Below are 12,500 nucleotides of genomic sequence, written 5' to 3' on the forward strand. Positions count from 1 at the left end.
GAGTGTGTACCTGCAGCTGCTCTCTCAGTCTCTGGTTCATGTCTCTGGTCTCCTGCACTTCCCTCCGCAGCCTGTCAATCTCGCTGTCGTCATGGTGACCCTCTGCTGGCCCCGCCTTCCTCTCCACCTACAACAGGAAGTTAGCTCACTCAAACAGGGCATGATTCAACTGTCTTGTTAGTTTAAGGGTTTGAATTTTTTTTAAATATATATTTCCCACCTCCTAACTGCCCCCCCCCCCCCCCCCCCCCCCCCCTAGACATCTCAGATCAATAGTGAGGTTAGATCAGATCCCCCCCCCCCCCCAGACATCTCAGATCAATAGTGAGGTTAGATCAGATCCCCCCCCAGACATCTCAGATCAATAGTGAGGTTAGAACAGACCCCTCCAGACATCTCAGATCAGTAGGGAGGTTAGATCAGACCCCCCAGACATCTCAGATCAATAGTGAGGTTAGATCAGATCCCCCCCCAGACATCTCAGATCAATAGTGAGTTTAGATCAGACCCCCCCCCCAGACATCTCAGATCAGTAGTGAGGTTAGAACAGACCCCCCCAGACATCTCAGATCAGTAGTGAGGTTAGATCAGACCCCCCCCCCCCCCCAGACATCTCAGATCAATAGTGAGGTTTGAACAGACCCCCCCCCCCCCCCCCCAGACATCTCAGATCAATAGTGAGGTTTGATCAGATCCCCCCAGACATCTCAGATCAATAGTGAGGTTAGATCAGATCCCCCCAGACATCTCAGATCAATAGTGAGGTTAGATCAGAACCTCCCCTCCCCCAGACATCTCAGATCAATAGTGAGGTTTGATCAGATCCCCCCAGACATCTCAGATCAATAGTGAGGTTAGATCAGACCCCCCCAGACATCTCAGTAGATTACCTGTGATTGGTGATTGGCTAGTTGAGTTGATCATCTGTGATTGGCTAGTTGAGTAGATTACCTGTGATTGGTGATTGGCTAGTTGAGTAGATTACCTGTGATTGGTGATTGGCTAGTTGAGTAAATTACCTGTGATTGGTGATTGGCTGGTTGAGTAGATTACCTGTGATTGGTGATTGGCTAGTTGCGTAAATTACCTGTGATTGGTGATTGTCTAGTTGAGTTGATTACCTGTGATTGGTGATTGACTAGTTGAGTAGATTACCTGTGATTGGAGATCGGCTAGTTGAGTCTGCAGCTCCTGCTCTCTCTGGTTGCTCGTGGCAACAGCCGCATCAAGCTCCGCCTTAAGCTCCGCCCTCAGGCGCTCCTCACACTCTGACCTGGAGACACACACACACAATATGTAAAAATGTGTGACCACACTGCAGAATATAATTATGACCCCCTGGCAACAATAGTGGGTCGGCAGGTAGTCTAGTGGTTAGAGTGTAGAGGAGGCAGGTAGTCTAGTGGTTAGAGTGTAGAGGAGGCAGGTAGTCTAGTGGTTAGAGTGTAGAGGAGGCAGGTAGTCTAGTGGTTAGAGTGTAGAGGAGGCAGGTAGCCTAGTGGTTAGAGTGTAGAGGAGGCAGGTAGCCTAGTGGTTAGAGTGTAGAGGAGGCAGGTAGCCTAGTGGTTAGAGTGTAGAGGAGGCAGGTAGTCTAGTGGTTAGAGTGTAGAGGAGGCAGGTAGTCTAGTGGTTAGAGTGTAGAGGAGGCAGGTAGTCTAGTGGTTAGAGTGTAGAGGAGGCAGGTAGCCTAGTGGTTAGAGTGTAGAGTAGGCAGGTAGCCTAGTGGTTAGAGTGTAAAGGAGGCAGGTAGCCTAGTGGTTAGAGTGTAGAGGAGGCAGGTAGCCTAGTGGTTAGAGTGTAGAGGCGGCAGGTAGCCTAGTAGTTAGAGTGTAGAGGAGGCAGGTAGCCTAGTGGTTAGTGTAAAGGAGGCAGGTAGTCTAGTGGTTAGAGTGTAGAGGAGGCAGGTAGCCTAGTGGTTAGAGTGTAGTGGAGGCAGGTAGCCTAGTGGTTAGAGTGTAGAGGAGGCAGGTAGCCTAGTGGTTAGAGTGTAGAGGAGGCAGGTAGCCTAGTGGTTAGAGTGTAGAGGAGGCAGGTAGTCTAGTGGTTAGAGTGTAGAGGAGGCAGGTAGTCTAGTGGTTAGAGTGTAGAGGAGGCAGGTAGTCTAGTGGTTAGAGTGTAAAGGAGGCAGGTAGCCTAGTGGTTAGAGTGTAGAGGAGGCAGGTAGCCTAGTGGTTAGAGTGTAGAGGCGGCAGGTAGCCTAGTGGTTAGAGTGTAGAGGAGGCAGGTAGCCTAGTGGTTAGTGTAAAGGAGGCAGGTAGTCTAGTGGTTAGAGTGTAGAGGAGGCAGGTAGCCTAGTGGTTAGAGTGTAGTGGAGGCAGGTAGCCCAGTGGTTAGAGTGTAGAGGAGGCAGGTAGTCTAGTGGTTAGAGTGTAGAGGAGGCAGGTAGCCTAGTGGTTAGAGTGTAGAGGAGGCAGGTAGCCTAGTGGTTAGAGTGTAGAGGAGGCAGGTAGTCTAGTGGTTAGAGTGTAGAGGAGGCAGGTAGTCTAGTGGTTAGTGTAAAGGAGGCAGGTAGTCTAGTGGTTAGAGTGTAGAGGAGGCAGGTAGCCTAGTGGTTAGTGTAAAGGAGGCAGGTAGTCTAGTGGTTAGAGTGTAAAGGAGGCAGGTAGCCTAGTGGTTAGAGTGTAAAGGAGGCAGGTAGCCTAGTGGTTAGAGTGTAGAGGAGGCAGGTAGCCTAGTGGTTAGAGTGTAGAGGAGGCAGGTAGCCTAGTGGTTAGAGTGTAGAGGAGGCAGGTAGCCTAGTGGTTAGAGTGTAGAGGAGGCAGGTAGCCTAGTGGTTAGAGTGTAGAGGAGGCAGGTAGCCTAGTGGTTAGAGTGTAGAGGAGGCAGGTAGTCTAGTGGTTAGAGTGTAGAGGAGGCAGGTAGTCTAGTGGTTAGTGTAAAGGAGGCAGGTAGTCTAGTGGTTAGAGTGTAGAGGAGGCAGGTAGTCTAGTGGTTAGAGTGTAGAGGAGGCAGGTAGTCTAGTGGTTAGAGTGTAGAGGAGGCAGGTAGTCTAGTGGTTAGAGTGTAGAGGAGGCAGGTAGCCTAGTGGTTAGAGTGTAGAGTAGGCAGGTAGCCTAGTGGTTAGAGTGTAAAGGAGGCAGGTAGCCTAGTGGTTAGAGTGTAGAGGAGGCAGGTAGCCTAGTGGTTAGAGTGTAGAGGCGGCAGGTAGCCTAGTAGTTAGAGTGTAGAGGAGGCAGGTAGCCTAGTGGTTAGTGTAAAGGAGGCAGGTAGTCTAGTGGTTAGAGTGTAGAGGAGGCAGGTAGCCTAGTGGTTAGAGTGTAGTGGAGGCAGGTAGCCTAGTGGTTAGAGTGTAGAGGAGGCAGGTAGCCTAGTGGTTAGAGTGTAGAGGAGGCAGGTAGCCTAGTGGTTAGAGTGTAGAGGAGGCAGGTAGTCTAGTGGTTAGAGTGTAGAGGAGGCAGGTAGTCTAGTGGTTAGAGTGTAGAGGAGGCAGGTAGTCTAGTGGTTAGAGTGTAAAGGAGGCAGGTAGCCTAGTGGTTAGAGTGTAGAGGAGGCAGGTAGCCTAGTGGTTAGAGTGTAGAGGCGGCAGGTAGCCTAGTGGTTAGAGTGTAGAGGAGGCAGGTAGCCTAGTGGTTAGTGTAAAGGAGGCAGGTAGTCTAGTGGTTAGAGTGTAGAGGAGGCAGGTAGCCTAGTGGTTAGAGTGTAGTGGAGGCAGGTAGCCCAGTGGTTAGAGTGTAGAGGAGGCAGGTAGTCTAGTGGTTAGAGTGTAGAGGAGGCAGGTAGCCTAGTGGTTAGAGTGTAGAGGAGGCAGGTAGCCTAGTGGTTAGAGTGTAGAGGAGGCAGGTAGTCTAGTGGTTAGAGTGTAGAGGAGGCAGGTAGTCTAGTGGTTAGTGTAAAGGAGGCAGGTAGTCTAGTGGTTAGAGTGTAGAGGAGGCAGGTAGCCTAGTGGTTAGTGTAAAGGAGGCAGGTAGTCTAGTGGTTAGAGTGTAAAGGAGGCAGGTAGCCTAGTGGTTAGAGTGTAAAGGAGGCAGGTAGCCTAGTGGTTAGAGTGTAGAGGAGGCAGGTAGCCTAGTGGTTAGAGTGTAGAGGAGGCAGGTAGCCTAGTGGTTAGAGTGTAGAGGAGGCAGGTAGCCTAGTGGTTAGAGTGTAGAGGAGGCAGGTAGCCTAGTGGTTAGAGTGTAGAGGAGGCAGGTAGCCTAGTGGTTAGAGTGTAGAGGAGGCAGGTAGTCTAGTGGTTAGAGTGTAGAGGAGGCAGGTAGTCTAGTGGTTAGTGTAAAGGAGGCAGGTAGTCTAGTGGTTAGAGTGTAGAGGAGGCAGGTAGCCTAGTGGTTAGAGTGTAGAGGAGGCAGGTAGCCTAGTGGTTAGAGTGTAGAGGAGGCAGGTAGCCTAGTGGTTAGAGTGTAGAGGAGGCAGGTAGCCTAGTGGTTAGAGTGTAGAGGAGGCAGGTAGTCTAGTGGTTAGAGTGTAGAGGAGGCAGGTAGTCTAGTGGTTAGAGTGTAGAGGAGGCAGGTAGCCTAGTGGTTAGAGTGTAGAGGAGGCAGGTAGTCTAGTGGTTAGAGTGTAGAGGAGGCAGGTAGCCTAGTGGTTAGAGTGTAGAGGAGGCAGGTAGCCTAGTGGTTAGAGTGTAGTGTATGGCCAGTAATCGAAAGGTTGCCAGATCGAATCCCCTGAGCTGACAAGGTACAAATCTGTCGTTCTGCCCCTGAACAAGGCAGTTAACCCCACTGTTCCCAGGCCGTCATTGAAAATAAGAATTTGTTCTTAACTGACTTGTCTAGTTAAATAGATTAAAATACATTTAATAAAAACAAGGGCGCATCCAATTTGTTGAGATTGTTTTCCTTCTTCCGGTCCATCCACAAAGAAGCAAAACATTCTTAAATGTGATTTAAATTTGTCAAAACTATTGGAAAGCGTGTACAGAATTTAAAATATATGTTAATTCTATATTGAGGGAAATTATTGAAAAAAATTTAAACGTTTGTTTTCACGTAGCATAAGCACTCAGAAACAGACATTTGTTAGCATTAGCATTCTCATAGAGAATGACTGGCGGTGTTAGCTCGTTAGCTTCGTGGCACAACAGACCGCAAATATCCTGATGTTATCGTCATAAAACACTTCGCCACCGTTTCTGTCTCTTGTCACTGATATTCTGTGTCAAACAACATTGCTATTTCAAGCATTGATCTTTGATTGATAAGGGATACAGACTATAGATAACGACCATTAGATACAGTCTAATATGCTAACTAGCTAACACCGCCAGTCATTCTCTATGAGAATGCTAATGCTAATGAACGTAGGTCTCCAAGCGCTTATACTACGTGAAATACATCCGTACAGTTATGGACAGTCAACGACCAACTACTGTTCCCTGTAGGAGGAAACGTGGGTATAGCATACCATGGGCAGTCAACGACCAATCATATTCACCCGAAGAAAACTCAAAAACGCGTTGACTCCCCATATAATGAATGGAACGAACTACAAAAAAATCTCTGAAACTGGAAACACTTATCTCCCTCACTAGCTTTAAGCACCAACTGTCAGAGCAGCTCACAGATTACTGCACCTGTACATAGCCCACCTATAATTTAGCCCAAACAACTACCTCTTTCCCAACTGTATTTAATTTATTTATTTATTTTGCTCCTTTGCACCCCATTATTTTTATTTCTACTTTGCACATTCTTCCATTGCAAATCTACCATTCCAGTGTTTTACTTGCTATATTGTATTTACTTTGCCACCATGGCCTTTTTGCCTTTACCTCCCTTATCTCACCTCATTTGCTCACATCGTACATAGACTTGTTTATACTGTATTATTGACTGTATGTTTGTTTTACTCCATGTGTAACTCTGTGTTGTTGTATGTGTCGAACTGCTTTGCTTTATCTTGGCCAGGTCGCAATTGTAAATGAGAACTTGTTCTCAACTTGCCTATCTGGTTAAATAAATAAAAATATTATACTGAGAGACGGAAAGGGAACTTTATGATTCTTACCATCATTTTCCTCAACATAGAATTAACATATCTTTCCAATTCTGTGCACGTTATTCCATAGTTTTATCAAATTTCATAGATATTTAATTGACTTTTTGCTTGTCTGTGAATGGTCTGAAAGTAGGAAAAACAATGATGTTGGATCTAGGTTGAAGATCTAGGTTGAAAATCTAGCGTTGGAGATCTAGCGTTGGATCAGGAACTGGGTCATGTGGGCGAGGCATCATAAGGTGAATAGTGTTTTTGTCGTTATTTAAAGTTTTCCAACCTACCGGATTCTCTCGTCAGTGTTCTCTTGGTTGTGTTCTAGAACGTTTCTGTCAGTGTTCTCTTGGTTGTGTTCTAGAACGATTCTGTCAGTGTTCTCTTGGTTGTGTTCTAGAACGTTTCTGTCAGTGTTCTCTTGGTTGTGTTCTAGAACGTTTCTGTCTGTGTTCTCTTGGGTCTGTTGGTTGAGCTCTAGAACCTTCTCCTCCAGTCTCTGTTTGTCTGTTCTCAGACCTGTCATCTCCCTCTGGTAACTCTCTCTCTGTCGCTCCATCTCTTCCTGACACACACACACACACACACACACACACACACACACACACACACACACACACACACCATCCATCACACACAGAGATTGAAAAAACAATCAACACTAATCTGTGATTTAGACACCAATTAAGTGTGTGTGTGTGTGTGTGGTGTGTGTCTCTGTGTGTGTGTCTGTGTGTGTGTCTCTGTGTGTGTGTGTGTCTCTGTGTGTGTGTGTGTGTGTGTGGTGTGTGTGTGTGTGTGTGTGTGTGTACCTGTATGTGCTGTAGATCCTCTCGGAGGTGGGAACAGTGGATTCCGCAGGTGGGAGGAGTTTCAGAGGCCACACCCCCCTGACTTTGCTGCTGAATGACTCCTTCCAAACGCCAGATCTACACACACACACACACAGACACACACACACAGAGACACACACACACAGACACACACACACACACAGACACACACACACACACACACAGAGACACACACAGACACACACACACAGACACACACACACACACACGGTCAGAATGTTGTCAGTACAGTATGTTGTTTGTGTATTTAATGGAGAGTCTGAGTCCTTGATGGAAGTCAAGGCAAAGCCTCTCTCACCTGATTGGTTGCCTGCTGCAGCTGGTCTCTAAGCTCCTCCCTCTCAGTCTCCAGCCTTCGACACACCTCTTCACCACTCCTCCTGTCCTCCTGCACACGTACACACACCTGCTGACACACACACACACACACACACACACACACACACACACACTGCAGTGGTTGTTTTTGAGGCCCTTCTGCAACAGTTTGTGTTAATGTCTGGTTCTGGACCCAGTCAGACCAGCTGTCTGTAATGTCTGGTTCTGTCTGGACCCAGTCAGACCAGCTGTCTGTAATGTCTGGTTCTGTCTGGACCCAGTCAGACCAGCTGTCTGTAATGTCTGGTTCTGGACCCAGTCAGACCAGCTGTCTGTAATGTCTGGTTCTGTCTGGACCCAGTCAGACCAGCTGTCTGTAATGTCTGGTTCTGTCTGGGACCCAGTCAGACCAGCTGTCTGTAATGTCTGGTTCTGTCTGGACCCAGTCAGACCAGCTGTCTGTAATGTCTGGTTCTGTCTGGATCCAGTCAGACCAGCTGTCTGTAATGTCTGGTTCTGTCTGGGACCCAGTCAGACTAGCTGTCTGTAATGTCTGGTTCTGTCTGGACCCAGTCAGACCAGCTGTCTGTAATGTCTGGTTCTGTCTGGACCCAGTCAGACCAGCTGTCTGTAATGTCTGGTTCTGGACCCAGTCAGACCAGCTGTCTGTAATGTCTGGTTCTGTCTGGACCCAGTCAGACCAGCTGTCTGTAATGTCTGGTTCTGTCTGGACCCAGTCAGACCAGCTGTCTGTAATGTCTGGTTCTGTCTGGACCCAGTCAGATCAGCTGTCTGTAATGTCTGGTTCTGTCTGGACCCAGTCAGACCAGCTGTCTGTAATGTCTGGTTCTGTCTGGGACCCAGTCAGACTAGCTGTCTGTAATGTCTGGTTCTGTCTGGACCCAGTCAGACCAGCTGTCTGTAATGTCTGGTTCTTTCTGGGACCCAGTCATACCAGCTGTCTGTAATGTCTGGTTCTGTCTGGGACCCAGTCAGACCAGCTGTCTGTAATGTCTGGTTCTGTCTGGACCCCAGTCAGACTAGCTGTCTGTAATGTCTGGTTCTGTCTGGGACCCAGTCAGACTAGCTGTCTGTAATGTCTGGTTCTGTCTGGACCCCAGTCAGACTAGCTGTCTGTAATGTCTGGTTCTGTCTGGACCCCAGTCAGACCAGCTGTCTCCAGTGTGTGTTACCTCTTGGTTTGTCCTCAGTGCTTCCTGGGCGTTGTGGAGCTCAGCTGCATGTTTCCTCATCACCTCTTCTATCGCCTTCTTCACCTGCTCCTTCAATCTCTTCCTTTCCTCGTCCGCCTGCTCCTTCAATCTCCTCCTTTCCTCGTCCGCCTGCTCCTTCAATCTCCTCCTTTCCTCGTCCGCCTGATCCTTCAATCTCTTCTTCTCCTGGTTCAGACTCTCTCTCTGCTCCTCCACTCGCTCCGTGTTGCCTTCCATCTGTGTTGTCACTCTTCCTTTCACCTCTTCTATCTCTTTCTGCAGGCGTTCTCTCTCTTCTTCTATCTCTTTCTGCAGCCTGTCTCTCTCTTCTTCTCTCTCTTTCTGCAGTCTGTCTCTCTCTTCTTCTATCTCTTTTTGCATTTGTTCCTTTTCCACTTCTGCGTGTTTCCGTTCTCTCCGGAGCTCCTCTGACTGAGCCCTCACCATCTCAGAACGCAGACTAGCCAGGGCCTCCGCATGCTGGACACACACACACACACACACACACATACACACACACATACATATACACACACACACACACACACGGTCAGAATGTTGTCACATTACAGGAATTCATTCAAAGTTGGTGTGTGTGTGTGTGTGTGTGTGTGTGTGTGTGTGTGTCTCTACCTGTCTGGCGTAGTCGTTGTTTCTCCCACTGCTCTGAATCTCCAGCTCTCTGTTCCTGCTCTGCAGTTTGTTCACCTGACCTTTCAACTCCTCCACGTTCACACACACACACCCCTCACACACACCACGACTCAGCAGCTCCTCTGACACACACACACACACACACACACACACACACACACACACACACACACACACACGGAATGCACAAATACGTTCACAGAAGGACATACACATTACATTACATTTTAAACTCCTTTCTTGAATGATTGATTAAATTATTGAATGGTTGATTGATTTATTGATTAATGGATTGAGTGATTGGTTGATTGATTTATTGATTAATGGATTGAGTGATTGGTTGATTGATTGGTGTAATAATTGTTTGATTGATTGAATAATTGATTAATTGGTTGATTGATTCATAGATTGTTTTATGAATTATTTATGTATTAATTGATTAATTGATTGATTGGTTCATAGATTGTTTATAATGTATTTACGTATTAATTGATTGATTGATTCTTAGATAGTTTTATTAATGTATTTTTGCATTAATGTATTAATTGATTAATTGCTTGATTGGTTGATTGATTACCTGATTTGCTCTGCAGCTCCTCCTCCTGCAGCAGTAGTCTCTCTTTGGCCACGACTAACTCCTCCCATGCCCTCTTAGCCCCACCCTCTGCCCCCGAGACACGCCTCCTCCCCGACTCCAACTCCTCCTCCAGGTCCTAGAGAAAGAGAGATGGTAGGAAGTAGAGGGTGAGGTTCACACAGGGAAACAGGAAGTAGAGGGTGAGCTTCACACAGGGAAACAGGAAGTAGAGGGTGAGGTTAACACAGGGAAACAGGAAGTAGAGGGTTAGGTTAACACAGGGAAACAGGAAGTAGAGGGTGAGGTTCACACAGGGAAACAGGAAGTAGAGGGTGAGGTTAACACAGGGAAATAGGAAGTAGAGGGTGAGGTTCACACAGGGAAACAGGAAGTAGAGGGTGAGGTTCACACAGGGAAACAGGAAGTAGAAGGTGAGGTTCACACAGGGAAACAGGAAGTAGAGGGTGAGGTTCACACAGGGAAACAGGAAGTAGCAGGGCTAGAAGGATGGATACAAAGGAAACTGGCTATATAAAGACTAGGAATCACTCTCTATTCAGAGAGGTTAGGTTTAGAGTTAGGGTAAGGGGTTAGGTTTAGAGTTAGGGTTAGGGGTTAGGTTTAGAGTTAGGGTTAGGGGTTAGGTATAGAGTTAGGGTTAGGGGTTAGGTTTAGAGTTAGGGTTAGGGGTTAGGTTTAGAGTTAGGGTTAGGGGTTAGGTTTAGAGTTAGGGTTAGGGGTTAGGTTTAGAGTTAGGGTTAGGGGTTTGGGGTTAGGTTTACGGGTGAGGGAAAATATGATTTTGAAAGGGAATAAATGTTTTTGTTCCCCAAAATGATAGTAAAACCACAGTGTGAGTACCTGTATTCTGTCCTGTTAGGGTGAGTACCTGTATTCTGTCCTGTTAGGGTGAGTACCTGTATTCTGTTAGGGTTAGGGTGAGTACCTGTATTCTGTCCTGTTAGAGTGAGTACCTGTATTCTGTCCTGTTAGGGTGAGTACCTGTATTCTGTCCTGTTAGGGTGAGTACCTGTATTCTGTCCTGTTAGGGTTAGGGTGAGTACCTGTATTCTGTCCTGTTAGGGTTAGGGTGAGTACCTGTATTCTGTCCTGTTAGGGTTAGGGTGAGTACCTGTATTCTGTCCTGTTAGGGTGAGTACCTGTTTTCTGTCCTGTTAGGGTGAGTACCTGTATTCTGTCCTGTTAGGGTGAGTACCTGTATTCTGTCCTGTTAGGGTGAGTACCTGTATTCTGTCCTGTTAGAGTGAGTACCTGTATTCTGTCCTGTTAGGGTGAGTACCTGTATTCTGTCCTGTTAGGGTGAGTACCTGTATTCTGTCCTGTTAGGGTGAGTACCTGTATTCTGTCCTGTTAGGGTGAGTACCTGTATTCTGTCCTGTTAGGGTGAGTACCTGTATTCTGTCCTGTTAGGGTTAGGGTGAGTACCTGTATTCTGTCCTGTTAGGGTGAGTACCTGTATTCTGTCCTGTTAGGGTGAGTACCTGTATTCTGTCCTGTTAGGGTGAGTACCTGTATTCTGTTAGGGTTAGGGTGAGTACCTGTATTCTGTCCTTTTAGGGTGAGTACCTGTATTCTGTCCTGTTAGGGTGAGTACCTGTATTCTGTCCTGTTAGGGTGAGTACCTGTATTCTGTCCTGTTAGGGTGAGTACCTGTATTCTGTCCTGTTAGGGTGAGTACCTGTATTCTGTCCTGTTAGGGTGAGTACCTGTATTCTGTCCTGTTAGGGTGAGTACCTGTATTCTGTCCTGTTAGGGTGAGTACCTGTATTCTGTCCTGTTAGGGTGAGTACCTGTATTCTGTTAGGGTTAGGGTGAGTACCTGTATTCTGTCCTTTTAGGGTGAGTACCTGTATTCTGTCCTGTTAGGGTGAGTACCTGTATTCTGTCCTGTTAGGGTGAGTACCTGTATTCTGTCCTGTTAGGGTGAGTACCTGTATTCTGTCCTGTTAGGGTGAGTACCTGTATTCTGTCCTGTTAGGGTGAGTACCTGTATTCTGTCCTGTTAGGGTGAGTACCTGTATTCTGTTAGGGTTAGGGTGAGTACCTGTATTCTGTCCTGTTAGGGTTAGGGTGAGTACCTGTATTCTGTCCTGTTAGGGTGAGTACCTGTATTCTGTCCTGTTAGGGTGAGTACCTGTATTCTGTTAGGGTTAGGGTGAGTACCTGTATTCTGTCCTGTTAGAGTGAGTACCTGTATTCTGTCCTGTTAGGGTGAGTACCTGTATTCTGTCCTGTTAGGGTGAGTACCTGTATTCTGTCCTGTTAGGGTGAGTACCTGTATTCTGTCCTGTTAGGGTTAGGGTGAGTACCTGTATTCTGTCCTGTTAGGGTTAGGGTGAGTACCTGTATTCTGTCCTGTTAGGGTTAGGGTGAGTACCTGTATTCTGTCCTGTTAGGGTGAGTACCTGTTTTCTGTCCTGTTAGGGTGAGTACCTGTATTCTGTCCTGTTAGGGTGAGTACCTGTATTCTGTCCTGTTAGGGTGAGTACCTGTATTCTGTCCTGTTAGAGTGAGTACCTGTATTCTGTCCTGTTAGGGTGAGTACCTGTATTCTGTCCTGTTAGGGTGAGTACCTGTATTCTGTTAGGGTTAGGGTGAGTACCTGTATTCTGTCCTGTTAGGGTGAGTACCTGTTTTCTGTCCTGTTAGGGTGAGTACCTGTATTCTGTCCTGTTAGGGTGAGTACCTGTATTCTGTCCTGTTAGGGTGAGTACCTGTATTCTGTCCTGTTAGGGTGAGTACCTGTATTCTGTCCTGTTAGGGTGAGTACCTGTATTCTGTCCTGTTAGGGTTAGGGTGAGTACCTGTATTCTGTCCTGTTAGGGTGAGTACCTGTATTCTGTCCTGTTAGGGTGAGTACCTGTATTCTGTCCTGTTAGGGTGAGTACCTGTATTCTGTTAGGGTTAGGGTGAGTACCTGTATTCTGTCCTTTT

General features: G+C 47.1%; 1 protein-coding gene across 1 annotated transcript in view; it reads right to left on the minus strand.

Annotated features, from left to right (window-relative positions):
- fam184b (family with sequence similarity 184 member B) overlaps positions 1-12,500 on the minus strand; it is a 51,071-nt gene that overhangs the window by 19,364 nt on the left and 19,207 nt on the right. The window contains exons 5-12 of the mRNA XM_036973200.1: positions 9,546-9,681; positions 8,948-9,090; positions 8,294-8,794; positions 7,081-7,191; positions 6,741-6,857; positions 6,219-6,493; positions 1,156-1,273; positions 11-127 (exon numbers count right to left, since the gene is read on the minus strand). Of these exons, the coding sequence (XP_036829095.1) occupies positions 11-127; positions 1,156-1,273; positions 6,219-6,493; positions 6,741-6,857; positions 7,081-7,191; positions 8,294-8,794; positions 8,948-9,090; positions 9,546-9,681 (1,518 nt within the window). The remainder of the gene's footprint in view (positions 1-10; positions 128-1,155; positions 1,274-6,218; positions 6,494-6,740; positions 6,858-7,080; positions 7,192-8,293; positions 8,795-8,947; positions 9,091-9,545; positions 9,682-12,500) is intronic.

The sequence above is a fragment of the Oncorhynchus mykiss genome, unplaced genomic scaffold (assembly GCF_013265735.2).
Source record: "Oncorhynchus mykiss isolate Arlee unplaced genomic scaffold, USDA_OmykA_1.1 un_scaffold_225, whole genome shotgun sequence".
Classification (NCBI taxonomy): domain Eukaryota; kingdom Metazoa; phylum Chordata; class Actinopteri; order Salmoniformes; family Salmonidae; genus Oncorhynchus; species Oncorhynchus mykiss.